The 13827-nt window shown below is 56.7% G+C and overlaps 2 protein-coding genes across 2 annotated transcripts in view; one reads left to right on the top strand and one right to left on the bottom strand.

Annotated features, from left to right (window-relative positions):
• The first annotated feature begins 1693 nt into the window (after window positions 1–1693).
• Window positions 1694–4122, top strand: LOC129713997 (gonadotropin subunit beta-like). The gene is made up of 2 exons (XM_055663451.1): window positions 1694–1852; window positions 3858–4122. The coding sequence occupies exons 1-2, from the start codon at window positions 1694–1696 to the stop codon at window positions 4086–4088; spliced, it is 390 nt and encodes a 129-aa protein (XP_055519426.1). The 3' UTR covers window positions 4089–4122.
• Window positions 4123–5273: 1151 nt separating this feature from the next.
• The window catches only part of ruvbl2 (RuvB-like AAA ATPase 2), a 10888-nt gene continuing 2334 nt past the window's right edge, over window positions 5274–13827 (bottom strand). Inside the window, 13 exon segments of the mRNA XM_055663449.1 lie at window positions 5274–5429; window positions 5970–6084; window positions 7682–7811; window positions 8807–8926; window positions 9005–9123; window positions 9737–9790; window positions 9792–9832; window positions 10130–10253; window positions 10721–10814; window positions 12181–12287; window positions 12574–12640; window positions 12731–12860; window positions 13098–13239. Of these exon segments, the coding sequence (XP_055519424.1) occupies window positions 5404–5429; window positions 5970–6084; window positions 7682–7811; window positions 8807–8926; window positions 9005–9123; window positions 9737–9790; window positions 9792–9832; window positions 10130–10253; window positions 10721–10814; window positions 12181–12287; window positions 12574–12640; window positions 12731–12860; window positions 13098–13239 (1269 nt within the window). The 3' untranslated portion in view covers window positions 5274–5403.

Here is a 13827-nt window from a genome sequence, read left to right as displayed (position 1 = left end):
TGGAGTAACTCAGCAGGACAGGCAGCATCTCTGGAGAGAAAGAATGGGTGACGTTTCAGGTCGAGACCCTTCTTCAGACTCTGCCCGAAACGTCACCCATTTGTCCCCTCCACAGATGCTGCCTCACCCGCTGAGTTACACCAGCATCTTGTGTCTAGACCAGCATCTGCAGGTGCTTCCTCCACTGTTTAGTGATGCATCTAGTGTGTGTTGTTGCCCAGATTCACATCTCACTGTGGGTCACGGTGCCCGGTGATGGAGCAGGTACCAGGTGCACAAAGCCAACAACCTTGTGTGTAATCCTGGGCGATGGTCATCGCGTGTCTGATCACTAAGGTCGGTGTCACAGAGCACATAAAAGATGCTGTGCAGCTAAACGTCAGCATCTTCCCCCTGCACCAGCCAGCGACAGAGCTACAGGGAGAGGGAGAGAGACGGCAAACAGGTAACGGCTAGTCTGTCTGCTTGTTCTGTGATCTGGGGCAGGTCAGGCAGCATCTATGGAGTGAAGGAAATAGGCAACGTTTCGGGCCGATGTAACCCTTTGCAAGTTCTTATCCAATACTTTCGCCATTTGTCCAATTTAGGAATTTAATTTGTGGACCAGTTCTATTTATATTTTTAAACCAATTGTGCCGTGCTGATCTTGTCAGTAATGGATTCAGACACAGAGTACAGGAGTAACTCAGCGGGTCAGGCAGCATCTGTGGAGAACATGGATAGGTGACGTTTCAGAGAGTGCTGGAGTAACTCAGCGGGTTAGGCAGCATCTGTGGAGAACATGGATAGGCAACGTTTCAGAGAGTGCTGGAGTAACTCAGCGGGTCAGGCAGCATCTGTGGAGAACATGGATAGGTGACGTTTCACAGAGTGCTGGAGTAACTCAGCAGGTGCAGCAGCATCTATGGAGTGAAGGAAATAGGCAACGTTTCGTGCCGAAACCCGGAAGGGTTTCGGCCCAAAACGTTGCCTATTTCCAGAAGAGTTTCGGCCCGATACGATGCTGGTTCATTATGATGATGGACACAAAATGCTGGAGTAACTCAGCGGGTCAGGCAGCATCTGTGGAGAACATGGACAGTTGCAGGAGAGAACGGAGGCAATATTGCAGTGAGATTGCATCGAATCCCATGCATTGCTGCTGTCCTGACAATTGGGAACAATGTCCATGCATTGGACAGTTGCATTTCCGTTCCTCGTGACAGTGCGGTGCCTGCTCGGTCATCTTTAATTCATTTGTTCCACATCTCTCTCCACCACCATCTACATCTCTGGTTCCCCTCTCCCCTGAATCTCAGTCTGAAGGAGGGCCTCGACCCCAAACGTCACCTATCCATGTTCTCCACAGATGCTGCCTGACCCGCTGAGTTACTCCAGCATTTTGTGTCCATCATCATAATGAACTAGCATTGTATCGGGCCAAAACTCTTCTGGAAATAGGCAACGTTTCAGGCCGAAACCCTTCCGGGTTTCGGCCCGAAACGTTACCTATTTCCTTCACTCCATAGATGCTGCTGCACCCGCTGAGTTACTCCAGCACTCTGTGAAACGTCACCTATCCATGTTCTCCACAGATGCTGCCTGACCCGCTGAGTTACTCCAGCACTGTGTGTGTGTGTGTGTGTGTGTGTGTGTGTGTGTGTGTGTGTGTGTGTGTGTGTATTTGTGGGGAATAACGGCTGTGTTTTACAGGATGGAGCCCACATTGCTGCTGTTGTTGGTACTGACCAACCTTGTCCAGACCCACCACCTGTGCCGGCCAACCAACGCCACCATCTCTGCCGAGAAGGACGGTTGCCCCTTCTGTGTCAGCCTGACCACCACCGTCTGCAGTGGCTACTGCCCCACCAAGGTACCCACCACGGCACGGGAACAAAACTTGCCCATACCAACCAGGGTGCCCCATCTACACCAGACCCACCTGCCTGCGTTTGGCCCATATCCATCTATCTTCACCATGTTCACCAGTCATAGGAGCAGAATTAGACCCTTCGGCCCAACTTCTCCCTGCTGACCATCAGAGGGCGGTGAATCTGTGGAATTCTTTGCCACAGGAAGCTGTGGAGGCCAAGACAGTGGATATATTTAAGGCAGTGATAGATAGATTCTTGATTAGTACAGAGGTTATGGGGAGAAGGCAGGAGAATGGGGTTAAGGAGGGAGAGTAATGGGGTTAATGATTGAATGGCAGAGTCGACTTGATGGGCCGAATGGCCTAATTCTGCTCCTGTGTCTGATGTTTTTGTCACAGAGTGCAGGATTGTAGAACATTAGTTCCTTAAATGGTCTATTGAATGGTTAGCATGCATCAAAAACTTTTCACTGTACCAATGAACTAAAGTGAAATGCTATAGTACCTGCCTCAACTACCTCCTCTGGCAGCTCGTTCTATTTCCCACCATCCTCTTTCCCCCTTTAGCTTAAACCTATGTCCTCTGGTCCTCGATGCCTCAGAGTGAGAAGCTCACACCCTCTAGCCCCTGGCAACATCCTTGTAAATCTTCTCTGTACCCTCTCTCCTGCTGATATCTCTCCTGCAACCTGAACTGAACATAATACTCTAAATGCAGCCTCATCAACATATTATATAACTGTAACTTGACCTCCCGACTTCTATACACAATCTCTGGCTGTTAAAGGCCAATGTGCCAACAACTGTTCAAACCACCCTGTCTAAATGAAACTCCACCTTCAAGGAACCATGCACCTGCACTCCTATATCGGAGCCTGAAGAAGGGTCTCGTCAACCCATTCCTTCTCACCCAGAGATCCTGCCTGTCTCGCTGAGTTGCCTGTCCACCTGTACTCCTAGATCTCTCTGCTCGACAACACTCCCCAGAGGCCAACCATTCACTGTGTAGGTCCTGCACTTGTTCGACATCCCAAAATATAACACCTCACACTTCTCTGTATTAAATTCCATCAACCATTCCTCCGCCTACCTGGCCAATCGATCCAGATCCTGCTGCGATCTTTCACAACCATCTTCACTATCTGCAAAGCCACTAACTTTTGTATTATCAGCAAACTTTCAGCAAACTAGAGTTTAGGAGATTGAGGGGGGATCTTATAGAAACTTACAAAATTCTTAAGGGGTTGGACAGGCTAGATGCAGGAAGATTGTTTCCGATGTTGGGGAAGTCCAGGACAAGGGGTCACAGCTTAAGGATAAGGGGGAAATCCTTTAAAACCGAGATGAGGAGAACTTTTTTCACACAGAGAGTGGTGAATCTCTGGAACTCTCTGCCACAGAGGGTAGTTGAGGCCAGTTCATTGGCTATATTTAAGAGGGAGTTAGATGTGGCCCTTATGGCTAAGGGGATCAGAGGGTATGGAGAAAAGGCAGGTACGGGATACTGAGTTGGATGATCAGCCATGATCATATTAAATGGCGGTGCAGGCTCGAAGGGCCGAATGGCCTACTCCTGCACCTAATTTCTATGTTTCTAACTTGCTAATCTTGCCCTGTATGTTCTCATCCAAATCATTGATGTAGATGACAAGCAGTAACGGGCCCAGCACCGAACACCAGTAGTTTTCCATCCGTTCAGCTATCTCTTCTTGGATCTCACGCGGTGTTTATCACCTTGTGTCCAGTGTCTGTACTCAATACCCTGACTGATTATTACAGTAAGAACCGTAGGCCATTCGGCCCTTCCAGCCAGCACCGCAATTCAATATGATCATGGCTGATCATCCAACATCAGTACCCTGTTCCTGCTTTCTCCCCATACCCCTTGATTCCGTTTCCCCAAGAGCTAAATCTAACTCTCCCTTAAAAACAAGACTGCGCGTATTATTCTGGCCCCCTGGTGATGATAGATGTGTAAGTGACGGTCTGCTTGTTGTGTGTGCAGGAGTCGGTGTACAAGAGCCCGTTGCTGTCCGTGTACCAGCATGTGTGCACGTACAAGGCACTTCGCTACGAGAGTATTCGACTGCCGGGCTGCGGAGTCCGGGTGGAGCCCACCTACACCTACCCAGTGGCTCTCAGCTGTGGGTGCAACCTGTGTAAGATGCACAACACTGACTGCAGCAGGCAGAGCATCATGCCCGACTTCTGCAGCTCACGCAGGCTGCTGCTCTAAAGCTGCACGGGTGGATCTCTCCGCACTCCGGCCACGTCCACTGCCCCCCCCACTGCCCTCTGTCCCCCTCACCCCCTCACTGACCCCCCCCACCCCTCTGTCCCCCTCACCCCTCTGTCCCCCTCACCCCCCACTGCCCCCCCTCACCCCCCACTGATCCCCCCACCCCTCTGACCCCCTCACCCCCCCTGACTGTCCCCCCACTGACCCCCTCACCCCCCCACTGCCCCCTAACCCCCCCACTGACCCCCTCACCCCCCCACTGCCCCCCTCACCCCCTCTGTCCCCCCACCCCCCCTCTGTCCCCCCTCACCCCCTCTGTCCCCCTCCCACCCCCCCAAACCCCACCCTGTCCCCCTCACTCACTCTCACCCCCTCCAGTGCCACACACTCCCCCCTCTCTAGCCCTGACCTTCTCCCTGCTACGCCCAGTCCCCTCACCGCAGACCCCACCCTCACCCCTCTACCCTGCCCTGTGCAGCCCCTCTCACCCCCCACCCCGTCCCCTCACCTCACCCCCCTCCTGCACCCCCCCTGTCCAGAGCTCCCTCTGTGATGCTCCCCTGATGCCGGGTGTGAGTTTAAAAAAACAACATGTTTTGTAGACCTGACATTGTCCTGGTGTCCACAACTGGCCGCTGCTGTTTTATGGCAGGGTGTGTGTGGGGGTGGTGGATGTGTGGGGGGGTGGGGGTGTGGTGTGTGTGTGGGGGTGTGGTGTGTGTGGGTGTGTGTGTGTGTGTGTGTGGAGGTGTGTGTGTGTGTGTGTGTGTGTGTGTGTGTGTGTGGGTGTGTGTGTGTGTGTGTGTGTGTGTGTGTGGGTGTGGTGTGTGTGTGTGTGGGTGTGTGTGTGTGGGTGGTGTGTGGGTGTGTGTGTGGGTGTGTGTGTGTGGGTGTGTGTGTGTGTGGGGGTGTGTGTGTGGGTGTGTGTGTGGTGTGTGTGTGTGTGTGTGTGTGTGTGTGTGTGTGGTGTGTGTGTGTGTGTGTGTGTGTGTGTGTGTGGGTGTGTGGGTGTGTGTGTGTGTGTGTGTATGTGTGGGTGTGTGTGTGTGTGGTGTGTGTGTGTGTGTGTGTGTGTGTGTGTGTGTGTGTGTGTGTGTGTGGGGGTGTGTGTGTGTGGGTGTGTGGGTGCAGGGGGGTGTGGGAGTGCAGGGGGGTGGAGTACAACAAGTGAGGGCTAATCACTAGTGGTCACGTCATTGAGAATTTATTACACAAAACACTATAAAAACCATAAACAACAGCAAGACCTGGCGTCACAGAGCAGCCGGTGGGTGGAGACGGAGTGGAGATTCCCCGGGACGGAGGGTCTTCATCAGTTGGTCTCCATCGCCTCGCCTTCTGCAAATCAACAGAAACTGCGGTGAATGCGGGCTGGAGACGGTGATCCCGGCAACACACGGCAACGAAACCCACCCCGCCCCAAGTCCCAGCGCAAACATGTGTCATACGGTGCTTCCCCTCCACACACACCCTCACACACACACCCTCACACACACACCACACACACCCTCACACACACACACCCTCACACAAAACCCCACAGCAGGGCATGCCAGCTGCCCATGTATTGGGTGAGTGCGCTGAGATTGCCAGTGTGTTTAGCTGTGGTTTATTATCCTCAACACAGGAGATCGCCACAAATACGGATATTTAAAATAAACAGGAACTTGAAAATGTGTTTCCTTGTTGTTGAATAAAATTTACACTTCAGTGGAGCACACTGACACGTGTGCATACTCACACACACCCACCCACACGCGCGCACACATATATACACACACTCACACACACAGAGATGAAAGTACAAAGGCTGAGTACACTATCAGGGCCAGTGACTGGGCTGCTGCTGCTGCTGCTGCTGCTGCTGTGACCACTCACTGATCTCATTGAACATGAAGGAGTCCTGGTATTTGTTCATGCAGTCCGTGGAGCGCGCCATGTCCAGGAACAGCGAGTACACACGTTTGATGTCTTCCATCTGCACCTCCGTGCCCTGAAACACACACAGGCTCAGGGTAAAAAGCTCTCTACGGCCCATCTGTAGAAGTCGGTGGGGACATGCCGGACTTCCTACGCTCGTTTGGCTGAAGGAAGGAGGGGGAGGGGAGGGGGTGAGGGTGAAGGCTGGGGGTGAGGGGGAGGTGTGAGGGGGCGAGGGTGAAGGAGGGGGGAGGTGTGAGGGGGGGAGGGGGGGGGCGAGGGTGAAGGAGGGGAGGTGTGAGGGGGGGGAGGTGTGAGGGAGGGGGAGGTGTGAGGGGGGGAGGGTGAGGGAGGGGGGAGGGGGAGGGAGGGGGAGGGGAGGAAGGGGGGGGGGTGTGGTGAGGGGGAGGTGTGTGGGGGGGAGGGTGAAGGAGGGGGGAGGTGTGAGGAGGGGGGGAGGGGGGGAGGTGTGAGGGAAGGGGGAGGGGTGAGGGGGGAGGGTGAAGGGGGGGGGGAGGGCGGAGGGGTGAGGGGGGGGGGGGGGAGAGGGGAAGGAGGGGGGGGGGAGGTGTGAGGGGGGGAGGGTGAGGGGGGGGGGAGGAGGGGGAGGGTGAGGGGGGAGGGGGGAGGAGGGTGAAGGGGGGAGGGGTGGAGGGGGGGAGGTGTGAGGGGGGGGGGAGGTGTGAGGGGGGAGGGGGGAGAGGGTGAAGGGGGGGGAGGGAGGTGAGGGGGGGGGGAGGTGGGAGGGGGGGGGGGAGGTGTGAGGGGGGGGGGGGAGGGGAGAGGGTGAAGGAGGGGGGAGGGGTGAGGGAGGGAGGGAGGGGGGGGGAGGGTGAGGAAGGAGGGGGAGGTGAGGGGGGGAGGGGGGGATAAGGGGAGAGGGTGAAGGAGGGGGAGGTGTGAGGGGGGAGGGGGGGAGGGGGGGAGGGTGAAGGAGGGGGAGGTGTGAGGGGGTGGGGGGGGGGAGGTGTGAGGAGGGGGGGAGGAGGGGGGAGGGGGGGGGGGAGGGGGGAGGGGAGGGGGGAGGGGGGAGGTGTGTGAGGGGGAGGGGGGTGTGAGGGGGGGGGAGGGGGAGAGGGAGGTGGGAGGGGGGAGGGGGGGGGGGGGGGGGGGGGGGGGGGGGGGGGGGGGGGGGGGGGGGGGGGGGGGGGGGGGGGGGAGGGGGGAGGGGGGGGGGGAGATGGAGGGGGGAGGGGAGGGGAGGGTGAAGGAGGGGGGGGGAGGGTGTGAGGGAGGGGAGGAGAGTGAAGGAGGGGGAGGTGTGAGGGAGGGGGAGGTGTGAGGGGGGGAGGGGGGGGGGGGGAGGTGTGAGGGAGGAGGGGGCAAGGGTGAAGGAGGGGGGGGTGTGTGAGGGGGGAGGGGGCGAGGGTGAGGGAGGGGGAGGTGTGAGGGGGGGGGGGGAGGTGTGGGGGGGGAGGGGGAGGTGTGAGGGGGGGGGAGGGGGGGAGGGGGGGGTGAGGGAGGGGGAGGGTTGTTGTGAGGGGGGGAGGGGGAGGTGTGGGGGGGGGGAGGGGGGAGGGGGGGGGAGGTGTGAGGGGGCGAGGGTGAGGGGGGGGGGAGGTGTGAAGGAGGGGGAGGTGTGAGGGGGGAGGGGGGGTGAAGGAGGGGGGGAGGATGAGGGGGGAGGTGTGAGGGGGGGGGGGGGGAGGTGTGACGGACACACGGCCCACCTTACGCTTCTTGCACACCAACATGGCGGGGCTGATGAGCTGGATGGAGTAACGGAGTGAGGAGTCCAGGCCAATTCTGGTGAGCACGGTGTAGGCCTCTTCACTCATCTCCACATCCTCCTCCTCACACCTGCTCATCGACACACACAGAACATTGGTTAAAGCAAACATCACTGCAGCACTACACACACCAACCCAGAAACATGAAAGTGGCCGTCTATATCACTTGACAAACACAAACCAAAACCAAAGGAGGGAGGGAGATAGATCAGCCATGATTGATGGGCCGAATGGCCTAATTCTGCTCCCATCACTTATGATCATGAATTGTGTTAGCCCATGGGTTTATCGTCAGTCTTTATTCTAATCGATTCCCTAACTTTCCCCAGTGAGGGGCTGTTTTTGTCAGAGGAACATCAGTAGTGTGTGGGAAGGAACTGCAGATGCTGGTTTACACTGAAGACAGACACAAAGTGCTGGAGTAACTCAGCAGGACAGGCAGCATCTCTGGAGAGAGCAAGGGTATCGACCAGAAACGTCACCTATCCATGTTCTCCACAGATGCTGCCTGACCCGCTGAGATACTCCAGTACTCTGTGTGTTTTTTCATTGTGAGACATGTTTGCATCAATTACTAGCTGGTGATTATTTCTCCCCACCCTGGCCTTCCCCTTCACTATGGGAGTGGGCTCAGTGCCAGCGGGGTTGAGCAGGTTACCACGACTGTGGAACGTGGGATAAATGAGCAACTGGACTGGGGCCCGTGGTCACAACCTCTGCTGAAACTCCGCAGGGTGGAGCAGCGGGTAGAGCTGCTGCCTCACAGCGCCAGAGACCCGGGTTCCATCCTGACTACGGGTGCTGTCTGTACGGAGTTTGCACGTTCTCCCCGTGACTTGCAGATCTCTGAGATCTTCAGTTTCCTCCCACATTCCAAAGACGTACAGGTTTGTAGGTTAATTGGCCTGGTGTAAATGTAAAATTGTCCCTGGTGTGTGTAGGATAGTGTTAGTGTGCGGGGATCGCTGGTCCGTGTGGACTCGGTGGGTGAAGGGCCTGTTTACACGCTGTATCTCTAAACTAAACACACAAAGCTGTCCGGACATCAACACTCCAGCTGATCACCTGATTTTCAGGATCTGTTTGGTTTCCTTCTCGTTGTAGGGAGAGGTTGAGATGATCACCAGGCGATCCAGGAGGTCGATGGGAATCCCATGTGGACTTTTGTAACTTGTCCCACGGATCCTGAAAAGCAACAGGTGTCAGTGGATGTGTCCACTCAATAGAATAGTGTAATGAAAATTACAATGGTGGCTGCCCTACCTGGTGATGCCTCTGTTGGTGGCCATGATGAGAACGGGAGCCATGTCACTCTCCAGCCCGCGGTTGAGGAAGGAGAAGCACTCGATGTCCAGCATGTGAACCTCATCGATGAACAGAACCTGTGGAGCCCAGCGCCAGCGAATAAACAGCACGCACGCACACACACACCGCCTCATCCCCAACACAAACCACCCCGGGGAGAGACAGCCCCGGGCACTGCTGCTGTGGGGGGGAAACGGTGAGGGAGGGGGGGACGAGAGGCGGAATGGGGAGAGGAACTGGCTGATCCGGGGAAGGAGGGGGGGGGTCTGTGCCGGGAGCGCTGTGTCGGGGAGGGGGGGGGGGGGCTGTGGGGGAGGGTGGGGGTGGGGGGGGGGGGGGGTCTGGGTCTGGGGGAGCTGGGTGGGGGGGGGGGGGGGGGAGCTGTCGGCCGGGAGGGGGTGGGGGGGGGGGGTCTGTGCGGGGGGGAGCTGTGTGGGGGGGGGGGGGGGGGGGTCTGTGCCGGGAGTGGGTGTGGGGGGGGGGGGTCTGTGGGGTGGGGGGAGGGGTGGGGGGGGGGGGGGGTCTGTGGGGGAGCTGGGTGGGGGGGGGGGGTCTGTGCGATGGGAGCATGGGGAGGGGGGGCTGTGTGTGGGGGGGGGGGGGTCGTGTGCCGGGAGCTGTGTTGTGCTGGGAGTGGGGGGGGGGGGGGGGGGGGGGGGGAGATTGCCAGCGGGGGGTCTGTACACTCACCCCAGGGATGATTTCCGCTTTGCCCTCCTCCCTCCATCGAGCAACCTTGGCGTTGAATCTGCTCTCGTACTTCAGACTTGATTTCCCCGGTGTCTCCTGCAGCAAGAGGCGAGTGTTTCATGGTCACAAATCAATACCAATAGTAGAGGGCCCGGCGGTGAGGTGAGAGGGGCGAGGGTGAAGCCTTTGATGTGGGGGCGAGTTACACATGGAGGGAGGCGAGTGGCTGGAGTTTTCACGGCCACAGAGGCAGAAAACACCCTGCCTGCCCCACAGAGGGGAGGGGGGAGTCGAGGGGGGGAGGGGGGGTGGAGTCGAGGGGAAGGGATGGGGGGTGGGGAGGGGATGGAGGGGGGGAGTCGAGGAATGGGGGTGCACGGTGCCGGTCCACACCTGAGAACAGGGCGAGGAAACCCTGTGTGCGGCTGTTGATGACGTCGATCTCGTGCAGTGACACCGTGTGCACCACCTCCTTGCGCTTCTGCAGCTCCCCGTCCGGGCATTGCACAAACTTAGTCTGCAACAAGAAACATCGCTGGGTCCTCACGTCCCCTTGGTCCCCCCCTCCTACAGGAGGGTCTCGGATCACACTCACACCACGGGGAGAAGCAGAGGCTGGACCTTGAAGCTGCTTCACGATCCAACATCACAGGGACAATTGACATTTATTCCAAAGCCAATTAACCTACAAACCTGCACGTCTTTGGAGTGTGGGAGGAAACCTGTGCACCCGGAGAAAACCCACGCAGGTCACGGGGAGAATACACAAACTCCCGTAGTCAGGGTGGAACCCGGGTCTCTGGTGCTGTGAGGCAGCGGCTCTACCCGCTGCACCAGCGTGCCGCCCGACTAGATGCCCAGCAATGGAGCAGGCACAGACACTGCGAGGGTGAGGCGTGTTCCTGCACTGCTCCAGCATGGACGTACTCCTCACTGCGGTCAGTTTACTAGTGCTGGACATCACCGTGTACGTGGACTCCATACCTGGGCTCCCATGGCATCGTAGTCCCGAGCTCGAGTGAACGAACGCCCCAGTTTGCTGATCTTCCCGGTTGCTTTATCAATGGTGATCACGTCTCTGCAATAAAAGCCACACACACACAGGCCTTCACTCACTCACTCGCTGCCAGTCTCCAGATAAACCCTCACCTGCCCAAGGACCTCTCACTCCATTTGACAGCCTCTGCCCACTCACACTATCTACCCACATCCCGTGGAGTCACTGGCTCAACAATCAATGCAGTCACCCCGACTACTGGAAGGAACAATTAATGATGAAGAAAAACAATAGACAATAGGTGCAGGAGGAGGCCAGAGGGAGGTGGTTGAAGGGGGTTTGAGGACCCACAGAGTGATATCAGAGTGAACGCACTGTCAGGGGAAGTAGTGGATGCGGATACAATGAGTACGTTTAAGAAACTTTCAGACACTCACCCAATAAAATAGACAGATACGCTACTTACAGAATAGTGGAAGTCCTGGATAGAGTGGCTGTGGAGAGGATGTTTCCACTAGTGGGAGAGTCTAGGGCCAGAGGTCACGGCCTCAGAATTAGACTTCCTTTAGGAAGGTGATGATGATGAGTTTCTTTAGCCAGAGGGTGGTGGTGAATTCTTTGCCACAGACGGCGGTGGAGGCCACAAGTCAGTGGGTATTTTTAAGGCAGAGATAGATAGATTCTTGATCAGTGCGTGTGTCAGGGGTTATGGGGAGAGGTCAGGAGAATGGGGTTAGGAGGGAGAGATAGATCAGCCATGATTGAACGGCGGGGTAGACTTGATGGGCCGATTGGTCTAATTCTGCTCCTATCACATGACCTTAACCAATGTGGGCAAATGGGAGAGGTGTAGACAGACAAAGGGTCAGCATGGACACGATGGGCTGAGTGGCCTATCTGCGCGAGTCTCTGACTGGCTGGAACAAGGGGACCACCAGTGCAGCTTCATCATGATCCACTCACCCAGTGCGGGTCACTCGGTCAGTGTGGGTCACTCAGTCAGTGTGGGTCACTCAGTCAGTGTGGGTCACTCGGTCAGTGTGGGTCACTCAGTCAGTGCCGGTCACTCGGTCAGTGTGGGTCACTCAGTCAGTGTGGGTCACTCAGTCAGTGTGGGTCACTCGGTCAGTGCGGGTCACTCGGTCAGTGCGGGTCACTCGGTCAGTGCGGGTCACTCGGTCAGTGCGGGTCACTCAGTCAGTGTGGGTCACTCGGTCAGTGTGGGTCACTCAGTCAGTGTGGGTCACTCAGTCAGTGTGGGTCACTCAGTCAGTGTGGGTCACTCAGTCAGTGTGGGTCACTCGGTCAGTGTGGGTCACTCAGTCAGTGTGGGTCACTCGGTCAGTGTGGGTCACTCGGTCAGTGTGGGTCACTCGGTCAGTGTGGGTCACTCGGTCAGTGTGGGTCACTCGGTCAGTGCGGGTCACTCACCACTTTTGCCACTCACCCAGCCTGCACCTTCTCTTTCGTTAAGCACTCGATCATTTTTGTACCCAGGTCATAAATGGTCTCCATCTCTGTTGTTTTCAGCGTCAGTTTTCCAACCTTTGCACCCTGCAAGATGAATAACAGATGAGCATGCTTAGTGTAGTGGACGTCAGGGCTGAGATTCCCAGCAGGCAGACTACTGTCCCTGTGTAGACAGACACACAGTGCTGGAGTAACTCAGCGGGGAGAAGGCAGGAGTGGGGGACGTTTGGGGTTGGGGGTCTGTGGGCAGGAGTGGGTGAGGTTAGTTTGGGGGTTGGGGGTCTGTGTGGGTGACGTTGGGGGGGGGGGGGTCGTTTGTGGGTGACGTTTGGGGGGGGGGGGGGGGGAGGGGCAGTCTGTTGACACTTACTGTGCCCGTTGCTGGACGATCGATTTGAATCTCCACCACCTCACCTTCGATGATTTCCGTTTCCTCTCTGTTTCAGGGGAGAGAAAATAACAAATCTTAATTTAGGGCAAAGGTTAAGATAGCGCTGCGGCTGGCGGGGGCTGAGGGAACCACGTACTTGATGCGCACTCCGATGGACCGACGGAATGCCTGCGTTAGTGCTTCTGTTTTGCTCATTTCCAGAGAGAAGATCTCACTGCCGGCGATCGCGGTGAACGGAGTGTCCTGTCCGAGGGCCTGAGCCATCCCTGCACCAGAACAAGCAGTTACACACGGGGTAATTACACACACACACAGAGCAATGACCAGTTACACACAGAGCAATGACCAGTTACACACACAGCAATGACCAGTTACACACACACACACACACACACACACACACACACACAGCAATGACCAGTTACACACACACACACACAGAGCAATGACCAGTTACACACACACACACACACACGCGCGAGGCAGGACAGGGCGATACATACCCATGGCGATGGCGGTTTTGCCGGTACCGGGCTGGCCCGCGATCAGCACAGCTCTCCCAGCGATCTTCCCCTCCTTGATCATCTCCAGGATGACACCGGCCGCTCGCCGGGCACTCAGCTGCCCCACCAGGCCCTGCGACACCTGCAGCAGAAACATAGAAACATAGACAATAGGCGCAGGAAGAGGCCATTCGAGCCAGCACCGCCATTCAATATAATTATGGCTGATCATCCACAATCAGTGCCCCGTTCCTGCTTTTCCCCATATCCCTTGATTCCGTTAGCCCTGAGAGCTAAATCTAAGTCTGTCTTGAATACATCCAGTGAATTGGCCTCCACTGCCTTCTGTGGCAGAGAATTGCACAGATTCACAACTCTGTGGGTGAAGAGGTTTTTCCTCGTGGACCTGTGTGTGTTGGGCGTGTGTGGCCGGGTTTTACAAGAGGTGACCCATTACTGTGCAAGGTCTAAAACAACAAATGAAGGGGCAGCAATAGGGTGGGATAGCATCCAATTGTCCAGAGAATCTGCTGGACCGGAACCACCAGTGTTCACTGCTATAGGACACCCTCAAACTACCACAGCTTAACTCTCTGGTAGTGTTACATCATTGGGTCAGTAGACAATTCACTGAGTAAATGCCCACGAACAAATCCCAGCCTTACTCTGATGTGAAGAGATGAATGGAAACAAATCAATTGGTCAAAGTGCAATTGGAGGAAAGGTCCTG

The sequence above is a fragment of the Leucoraja erinacea genome, chromosome 37, assembly GCF_028641065.1.
Source record: "Leucoraja erinacea ecotype New England chromosome 37, Leri_hhj_1, whole genome shotgun sequence".
NCBI lineage: Eukaryota > Metazoa > Chordata > Chondrichthyes > Rajiformes > Rajidae > Leucoraja > Leucoraja erinaceus.
Note: the sequence above shows the minus strand (reverse complement) of the source record. Positions and strands in the feature narration are given on the sequence as shown.